This window comes from Alexandromys fortis, unplaced genomic scaffold, assembly GCF_014885135.2.
Source record: "Alexandromys fortis isolate MF-2015 unplaced genomic scaffold, M_Fortis_MF-2015_v1.1 scaffold_36, whole genome shotgun sequence".
NCBI classification, from domain to species: Eukaryota; Metazoa; Chordata; class Mammalia; order Rodentia; family Cricetidae; genus Alexandromys; species Alexandromys fortis.
Window position 1 is genome coordinate 3727093 of NW_026067915.1, and position 10079 is coordinate 3737171.

Here is a 10079-nt window from a genome sequence, read left to right on the forward strand (position 1 = left end):
AATATATACTCCATGTGCATGCTTATGGAGACCAAAAGAGGGCATCATATTCTCTTGAACAGTAGTTACAGATAGTTGTAAGCTGCCATGTGGTGCTAAAAATCAAACATGGGTCCTCCGCAAGAGCAGTCAGTGGTCTTAGCCATTGTGCCTTCTCTCCAGTCCCAGAAACGCTTTACGTTTTGATTTAGAGCAATGAAGACTGACATTTATTGAGTTTGGAGGGATAGCTCAGAGGTTATTGGCTACTCTTCAAAGGACCCAGCTTCAATTTTCAGCACCCACATGGCAGTTCACAACTGTCTGTCACTCCAGTTTCACGGTATCTGGCATCCTCACACAGAGATATATACAGATAAAACACCAATGTACATAAAAAAAAGATTGATGTTTATTTTATCATAAGCATTTCCGTAGTATAAAGGATTCTCTATTCCTTGTTAAAAAAGAAACTTTGAAGCTCGCTCAGTGTGAGTTAGTTACTTACTGGGTAAGATTATGCAAATGGCTGTTTTCCGAGGCCTCTGAGAATGTGCTTTCTTTGCATAGGATCAGAATTTGTTTGGAAATGGACTTCTCCAGAAAACTTGCTTTGTTCCTGCATTCTAGGGTTTTTCCATGCTAGTCTCTGCAGTGAACAGGGCCAGTGTCCATCAGCACTGTAGGGGAGATTCTGCCTAAACTGTGCTCTTTCGTTTTTTGTACTCACCAGATTTTGCTTTTTGTTATATTGGGATATTTTAAGGGAAGGTGGAGGAAGGAATATTAGTTATTAATGATTTGTCGTTATTAGTGTTAACTTTAATATACTAAAGATGATGTCTTCATAGTAATTTTTTTAATTGAAAAAAATTGGGATGGGGGACATGGGCAGCTGTTTTCTTAGCTCTTATAAACCTTAATGGATTTTTTAAAAGAAAGTGGGTTGTTTTGCTTTTCAAGTCAGGGTTTCTCTGTAGCTTTGGAGCCTGTCCTAGAACTTGCTCTGTAGATGAGACTGGCCTTGAACTCACAGAGCCTATCTGTACTTCCCAAGTGCAGGCGCCACCATCACCCGACTCAAAGTGTTATTTTTTTGTTGCTGTGAGGAGACACCATGACTAAGGCAGCTTAGAAAAAAAGCATTTGACTGGGGGCCTTCTTATAGTTTCAAAGGGTGAGTCCACAGTCATGGCAGGGAGCATGGCAGCAAGCAATTGGTCATGGCGTTGGAGCAGTTGTTGCAAGCTCCACACCCACAAGGCCCACAGAGAGCTAACTGGGATGGTAAAAGCTTTTGAAACCTTAAAGCCCACCTCCAGTGACACAGCTCCTCTAGCAAGGTCACACCTTCCAGTCCTTGCATTTCCAACTGTGAACCAACCATTGAAATATATGAGCCTATAGGGACCATTTACATTCAGAGCACTACAGAAAGTAATTGGATTTTGGTTTTCATGACTCACTAAACACTATATGCATATTTCTCTAAATGTTTTTTGAAAACCTTTAATTTTTTTCCTAGTTATAATTCATAGAAAACATACGTTTTAGATGAGGTCTTAGTATATTGTTTTGGCTGTACTGGCAAGGAACTCACTATGTAGGATCTACCTGTCTTCCTCCCAAGTGCTAGAGTTAAAAGCATGCACCACCATGCCCATCCTTCAAAGAAAGCTTAAGGAGAAACAAAAGAATAAAGGGTACATGAAAATCACTCGTAATCCACTATTTATAATCAACTACTTAGTATATTCTGATATTCACTTTCTTTAAAAAAGTGGAGCATACATAACACACATATTCATATATCATTCATATATGTATATATTTAATTTCATGAATATTTATTGAACACTTCTAGGTGTCAGGTAGTTTTGAAAATTTGCTGAATATTTGCTTCTTGCCTGTTTTCCTTTAGGGTTAAATTCTGGACAAAACTCAGTGTTGTAGGGAGAGGGCCCACTTGTTCATCCTGGCCACCTGGCTAGCTTAGCCCTGAAATAATCACACAGACACTGTATTAATTAAAACACTGCGTAGCCCATTTGCTCTAGCCTCTTATAGGCTAACTCTCACATCATGATTTAACCCATTTCTATTAATCTGTATATCGCCACGTGGCAGTGGCTTACTGGGAAAGATTCAGCATGTCTTATCTTTGGTAGCAGATCCATGGCATCTCTCCTACTCCGCCTTTCTTTCTCCCAGCATTCAGTTCTGTCTTCCCCGCCTGCCAAGTTCTGCCCTATCAACTAGACAAAGGCAGTTTCTTTATTCATTAACCAATGAAAGCAACACACAAACAGAAGGACCTCCTACACCAACTCAGTTCATTATATTGTTTTTGTAGAAGCCCTGCTCATGGTGCCAGTCTTATTCGTTTTTTTTTTTAATTTAGTCTCCCTCCCTCCCTCCCTCCCTCCCTCCCTCCCTCCCTCCCTCCCCCCTCTCTCCCATCAGAGTTACTTTGTGTTGCTGGGACAAAAACCCTGATGGAAGCGAGTTGCAGAAGGGAGGGCTGATTTTGCTTTGCATTGCAGAGGGTCCAGTCTGTCATGACAGGGAAGGCCTGGCAGCAGGAGTGCAGGCAGTGATTTGTTCACAGGCAGCGGACAGGAAGCAGACAAGGCAGGTTGGAAGCCAGTGGCCTGTACCTCCAGAGACCTGCACTTAGGGACCTACTTCTGACAGCAGGGCGTACTCCCTGAAGGCTCCCTCCACAGCTTTCAAAATAGAAGCATAAGCTGGGAACCTAGCATTTAAAGCATGAATTTGTGGCAACAGACCAAACTCCAACCATAACAGGTGTCTATGTATTGCAAGGATGAACAGGAATGGGTTAGATTGAAAGGCCATGATCCCTGGGTACCACCTCAGAGGGTCTTCTGCAGAGAAAGAAATGTTTAAAATAATCGTTTTCTTACAGATATGACCATGGTTTATTAATCACTGCTGTCCTGCTAGGAATTTACATTGCTTATAAGTTTACAGTCATGGAGTGCTGCCACACCCTGCCCAGCATTTAGTGTTATATTTAAAGAACAGAAGCATTTCTGATGCAATATCAAGAGTGCTTATTCACTAAAAATAAAGGGATTATGGTGAAAAGAAAGTTCAAGGCAGACCACTCAAGATTTTTGCTATTCCAGACCAGAGAGCACTAACAAAAGCATAATTGGTACCTTATGAGGTAAGGTGGGTCGCCCAGTCAAACCACTTACTGTGGCTCAGGCTGCCTGAGAGCAGAGGAAAGCTATTAAAGTGTGAGAGGATGGAAATTGCAGGCCTCGCGGTTGTGAGCCGTGAGCCTGCCCTAGGGATTGTATAGGGGAAGTGCAGCTTGCTCTGTCAGGAACCACGCACAGGTCAGTCTGTGCCCCTTGGAGAGAGAGCCCGTGTGCATGTAGTCACCTTTAATATTCTTGAAATGGAGCGGAAAGAGCCATTTGGTGGGAGCTGAGTTTTTTTGCGGGCCATTGCTACTGAAAGAGAGTTCTCTTCCTGTACCAACCCCTTTGCTGTTTTGTCAGAAGAAGAGCTCCTTATTTCCCTGGGAAAGTTTTTGATGTTGAAATTTGGAAATTGATTACTTATATATAACCAATTTTTTAAAAATTATTTGCTTGTGCTATCCTATTTGTGATTAGTAATTAGTTTTGAGATTAAAAAGAGGTAAAAATCTTTGAGTGTTGTCTTTTACTCCTCTCAGAAAATTTAGGTAAACTTATATAAAATGAAATACATTGGCTTTATGTGTTCAGTAGATCAGTAGATTGATCTTTAAGAAATGCAGAGGATGTAGCTCAGTGGTAGAGCACTTGCTAGGCTGTGGAAGGCCCTGAGCCCAACCTCTAGCTCTAGCAGCAGCACCAAAACACCAACCCCCTCACCCCTACCTTGGCACTGGAGAGGTGATTCAGTTGTTAAGAGCACTTAAAATTCTTGCAGAGCTCCCATGTCAGAAGACTAACAACTGTCTATAACTCTAGCTCCAGGGGCCCCAACACCCTCTCCTGGATTCTGCAAGTACCTGCATTGACATGTGCACACACTCCTCCTAACCCCCAAAGTTAAAAACAAAATAAATTATGTATATACACGTTTGTGACCTAGACTCAAGGCAAGATATTGAACATTGCCATTACCACAGGAAGTTCCTTGTAATCCCCCTGCCTCCTATCCTTCTTTCTAGATGGCCATGGTTGAGTTTTATCACTATGAACTACTGTTGTATGCTCTAGAAGTTTGATCTAACTGGTTGATATTCTCATGTGTCAAGTTTCTTTGAATCTGAGAAGTCCATCCTTGTTACAAAGTCTGGTTTTTATTGTAGAGCAGTATTCCATTGTTGAATGTTAACAGTTGGAATCAAGTTCAGACATTTGCATTGTTTCCACCTCTGCTTATTAGGAATAAAAGGCCTATGAACATCTGTGCACAAGTGTTTTGTGGATACAGTGTTTTAATTTCCTTTGCATAATTACCTCAGTTGGAATTGATGGTCACAGAGTAGGTGTGTTTTTCATTTATAAGCTTTTCAAAGCAGTTGAGTGTTTTTTGTTTTTTGTTATTTTTTTTTTTCATGCTTGCCAGCCAGCATTGCCAGAATCAATTGTAGTTATTCTCTTGGGTGCTAATGGTTTTCATTTTCCTTCTAACCTTTGTTTTTCTGAAGATTAATGATGTGTTTTAGCACCTCTTCACATTTCCATGGCTCCGTGTATATCTTACTGTGAAATGCACAGTATTGAATTTATTGTTATACCATTCTTAAAAGTTTTTTTTATATTTTTAATCTCCATAAGATTTGTAGTGATATTTCTTTCTATTTCTAATATTGGTAATAGCATTTTGTATTTTTAAAAAAATCTGTCTTCTAAAGACTAGAACTATCTTCAAAGAGTTATTTTTGGCTTTATCTTTATAATTAATTTTTTTGTTGTTATGTTTGACCAGAGAAGGCAGGCTACATGATATTTATGTTATTGTTAAGAGTTTTAAGAAATTTATACAGTCTTAGTTTATGATTAATCTTAGTTTATGATATAATCTTTTTATATTTATAACTGTTCAAGTCACGAGTCCACCCTTTAGGTTCTGGAAGGATATTAGTCTGTGGCTGTGAATTGTCTGTCTTCTCTCTTGGCTATATATATCTTGTTTGTTGCAGTACAGTATCTTTTTTAGCTTTTGTGTATAGAGAATGCCATTGTAAGTTTTATTAACTAATGACTGAGTTGTTTCACCTGAAGTTCTAATTGTGTGCTGTCACTTCTGCTTCATTTGTTTTTTTTTTCCTTTTTCTTGACATATATTTCTGAACTTTGTTTTAGTCCTGTTTTTATAAATCTTCCTATACTAGCATATCTCAGGCTTAAGTGAGTTTTTGTAAACATTTTATTATTTTTATGTGCATAGGTGTTTTATCTGCTTGAGAGTCTGTGCACTGGATGTGTGCAGTGCCCACAGAGGCCAGAGAGGGCACTAGACCTCTGGGAATGAAGTAATGGACTGTTGTGAGCTGCCATGTGGGTGTAATTAGACTCAGGTCCATTGAAAGAGCAATCGTGCTCTTAACTGCCAAGCCACCTCTCCAGCCCCTTAAATGAATTTAAACCACATATTACTGTGGTTATTGGTGTTGTCTTTGAATTCATATTCCTTTTCCATTCAACCCCTATATCTTCCTGCTGTCTTTGTCCCGCACCACCAGCCCCCACTTTATGTTCCTTAGCATTACCTGTCCTGTCAGCAGGGAGAGCCTTCTGCACAGACTTCCAGCTTCTCCCATTGTATTCCCATGCAGGATGCATAAAACAGTGCTGCCCAAGTCTCATTTTTGACTTAAAGGTATTATCAGATCTGAGTCAAATGAAGTCAAATGAAGAAGCAACGCTGACAGGTGAACTGTCTGTGGCGGAGTCGTGCTTTCTCTGTGTGATTGGGAGGTCTGAGGTGTCAGTTTGACCTCTTTCTTACCACCCTTGGGTTTCAGACCTGCCGTGCACACTCAGGAAATGTGTGATTTCAACTTCAGTTTGTCCTTCCTGAGCACTGGGAACATCTGGACTAAACTTTAACAGCAAATCAATTTATAGGACATTATTCTGCCATGATTCTTTTCAGTTCTTTGATTCTTTGCCTGTCTCTAACACTTGCTAATACCGCCCTCTTTTGTCAACAGTGCCCAGACCTCAAGTTCACTGTCTTGATAGCACCAGTAATTACTGTTATTTTATTTTCCTTGTAACTTCTTTCTTCTTCTTCCTTCCTCCCTCCCTCTCTCCCTTCCTTCCTTTCTTTTAACCTCTTGTATTTCTCCCCCACAGGAAGTTGATTTTCCACTGAAGGTAGTGGTGTAAAAGTTTTCTTCAGGGGCTGGAGAGATAGGTGACTTAGCTCAGACTCAAGCGGTGGTGGCTCATAAGCTTCCGTAGCTCCAGTGCAGGCAGTCTCCCTCCCTCTCGAGTCTTTCTAAGTCTGGGTCAACATTGAAGGAGGAGGAGTTTTTCCTTTTTGTCGCTCCTCCGAGAGGCACCATATTCAGAAGATACAAGTGGCTGCAGGTGGTCCTGGCATGGCTGTCTCAGAAGGACAGCTACTTTTTGGGTGCCGGTTTCTCTGTGATGCTACAGCCTCCTGCTTCGTGAGGCTGCTCATATGTCAGCTGTCTGCGGTGCACACTTTGCATCAGCGTTCTCTCTCTGCACTGCACTAGTGTTTGTGATACGCTGAAGACATTGGATGCTTAACTATTTTTCCATTTTTTTTTCTAGGTCTTGACGCAGAACTTTACTATGTGAGAAATGATCTTATTAGTCACTACGCTCTGTCCTTTAACCTGCTAGTGCCCAGTGAGACAAACTTCCTGCACTTCACTTGGCATGCAAAGTCCAAGGTAAGAGCTGCTGGCAGACAGCTTGACAGGGACTGCCCCTAAGGATGGGCCTTCCTCTCCACAGAAGGGTGAGCGGTGGTGCACCGAGGAGCACTGGGATTTTTCAGGTTATGTCTTACAGATAGAGTCTTGAGCCTGTTCTGCTAAAACGTCAGGTTTAGGTGACCACAAGGTGGATGATCATCGCCTATGATTGGGTCCTTGCAGGCCTTTCCAGTGGGATCTGATTCTAACTTGGGAAGAGAACAGTTGGATTTGATGATGACCCTGCTGTTAAGGAGAAGCCGTATATGGTTGGAGGATGGGTGTGGGTGTGTGGGGAGAAGCATTGCTGAGCTGGTTCTTCCAGACACTTGTTGATTGAATACAGTTTTCATATTCACAGTGAAAGAAAGGTGCAGCATTGGCAGCTTCCTGCGTGTACCGTGCTGAGCCCCAGTAACCTTAGAGGCTGAACGTGGGGACTTAGCAACTTCTTGTCTGGTTTATTCATTGGTGGTTTCTTCACATCTCTGACTGCCTAGGCTACTCCAGCCCAAGAAATCTTACATCCTCATTTCACAGATTTGCCAAGTGAAACTGTTTGTATTATTTGCTCCCTGCTCCCTGCTTGTGTTTGCCCTTGAACTATTTGAAAGTTCATTGAAAGCATTGCCTTCCTGACTCCTGAATGCCTTAGTCTGCAGGACACTGGTGTGATTTACACAATCAAGTACAGTTTCCAGAATCAGGAAGTTTAATGCAGTTCATCGTTATCCCCAGCGTCTTTCTGACTAATGTCTCACTAGTTGATCTTGCTTTAGTTTGTGTCAGTCTCAAGTTTTGTTGCCCTGTCCATGTGTTTCAGCCTCAGAAGTTACTGATAGTGGGGAACCTGTCATGGTAGAAGCTAGCTTGGAGGGATCTTCTCTGAATATATATGCTTGCAGGGCGAACACTGGAGGGGCCTGGTATAACTATTATTCCATTATCTTGTAGATTTCTTCCCTCTCCTCCCCTCCCTTCCCGTCCCCTCCCCTTCTTTTTCCTTTCCTTCCTTGACAGTGTCTTACTCTATAGCTCTGGCTGTCCTAGAACTCAACATAGACCAGGCTGGCTCTGTACTCATAGATATCCTCCTGCCTCTGACTCGTAAGTGCTGGGATTAAAGATGTGCACTACCACACTTGGTTGGAACATGTTTTTAAACTATAGCTTTGGGCTTCTTACGATGTTACAGTTCCTAATTCTAGTTCTTAGGCCATAGAATCTGGTGATTTTTGGCATGGTTGACTAGTTGCAGCTTATTTAAAAAGTTAATCATATGAGTAGGCAGTATATGGATATAATAAAATTCCAAATGTTGTAAGAGTATACAATGGAAAGGAAGGTTTTCCACCGTCATAGTAGCATGCTGAGCAAGCCCGGCCAGATCTTTGCTCTCACCTGGCCTTCTAGCCTGATTCTGTCTCCTAAGGAAAATAGTGTATGTGTGTGTGATGTGCATAGATAGGTACACTTAAATGCTTCATGCTGTTGTGTAGTGCAGAGTTCTGGGCAACGTGTCCTGGTAAAGGTTCTCTGTTCCTTTGCATTGATTTGTGTCTTCCCCCCTTTGAATAACTGTATCATATTTTCTTCCTGTATAGCTATGCTTTGGATTGTTGATCATTTCCTGCAAGAGGAAACTGTGACCCAGGTTTGTGAAGGACTTGCTCAAATGAGTCTGGAGGCAGAAGAAGCAGGCAGTCACCCAGGAGGGCCAGAGTGGTGTGAAGATGGCTTTTCTTGATCGTTTGGCTCTGAGATGCAGTCGTAAACTTTCAGAAGGAAGGCTGCCACTCTCAGTTTCTGACACTCTGTCAGAAACTCTCAGCCTGGTCTTTTTAAGATTTGCCAGAAGATGAAATACTTGCTTCCGAGGGTCTCCAGACTCCCTGGTGTATCACTTCAACAGCACAGATATTTTAACATCAGTTTTTCCACATCAAAGCTTTTGCTGGTAGTGTTCTGTAGTGTTTACTTGACTGGCCGTGCCAAAGGTTTTAGTTCCCTCAGAGGCTGGAGCTGTGTGTGTCCTTTTCTTTAACATCTATGTCACGCATGCCTTAGTGAGTGGTTGAGAGTGTGTTAATTGTGTTTTAAGATGGGAGTCGAGCTCTGGTATTGATTCTCTCAAGAGTAGACTACTAGGCGGTCTTAACAGATAATTAGTTTCTTGTATGTTCCAGAAAATTCCCCAGTGTTCAAGAAAAAGCCTGCAACTGTGTCTGTTAAGTGTCAGTAGATATGCTAGATAGCCAAAAGGCAGAGGCATACTAAGACTTGGCAGAAGACTCCCACCACCCACTCTCCTTGGTGTTGGTCCAGGAGAGGCTGCAGGGAGCCTGTCAGAGCTGCAGCAGCAAGCAGCCTCTGGGGCCAGCCTGCTGTGTCCCAGTGGAGGGAAGTAGCTGTAAGAAAGGCAGGTCTGGCAGTGTCAGACAAATTGGAAGGCCGCTGGACCATCGGCAAGCACATTCCCTTTAGATCTGTGTTCCAGAGAGAGATGGTCTCACTCATCAGCTGCCATGTCTTCCAAGTAGGGGAAAAATACCAAACATGTTTATTTTTTAGCTTCTTCAAATATTTATATTTTCTCTAGTAATTTTTCTGAAGTATTCTGGCTCGTTTATTTTGCTGATAAACAACTGCTGTTCAGAGTTTTTGTCTGGTAGTCTGTGAGGTAGTTTCTAAATGGGTCTGTTTCTTCAAAGGTGATTGACAAGTGTTCCTTACAGATCCGTGCGTGCCAAGGTAGGGAAAATTGGGTTTCAGTAATTGGCAGTCTACTCTGACTTTGAAAACTACATTTAAAAATTAGGTACCCTAAGGAGCCCAGTGGGAGGAGAGATGCTTCCCTTGTCCATTCAGCCTGACCAAAGGGCAGGCTTCCTGCTTCTTCCCACTGCTCCTCTAAGCCTCTCCTCAGCCTCTTTATCCCCTCCTGCTCCTGCTCATTTCCCTGCCTCCACTTACAGCATCATTTCTTTCCCCCTCTCCTTCTCCCTGTGGCTACACTGAGATAAACCTGCCTACTACTCTGTCCCCTGCCCTCAGCTCTGCCATTGGGGCCCTTTGATTCCTTGGCTGTACCGTCTTTGCTTTCCTAGGGGTTTTGGTCCCTGGGCAGCTCTTCCTCTGCTTATAGTAACTGAGGCTTTTTTTTTTTGTTTTTTTT

General features: G+C 42.3%; 1 protein-coding gene across 3 annotated transcripts in view; it reads left to right on the top strand.

Moving 5' to 3' along the window:
- Ryk (receptor like tyrosine kinase) overlaps window positions 1-10079 on the top strand; it is a 76193-nt gene that overhangs the window by 19391 nt on the left and 46723 nt on the right. For all 3 annotated transcript variants that reach the window (XM_050139593.1, XM_050139594.1, XM_050139595.1), the window contains exon 2: window positions 6759-6880. In XM_050139593.1, coding sequence (XP_049995550.1) covers window positions 6759-6880 — 122 coding nt within the window. The remainder of the gene's footprint in view (window positions 1-6758; window positions 6881-10079) is intronic.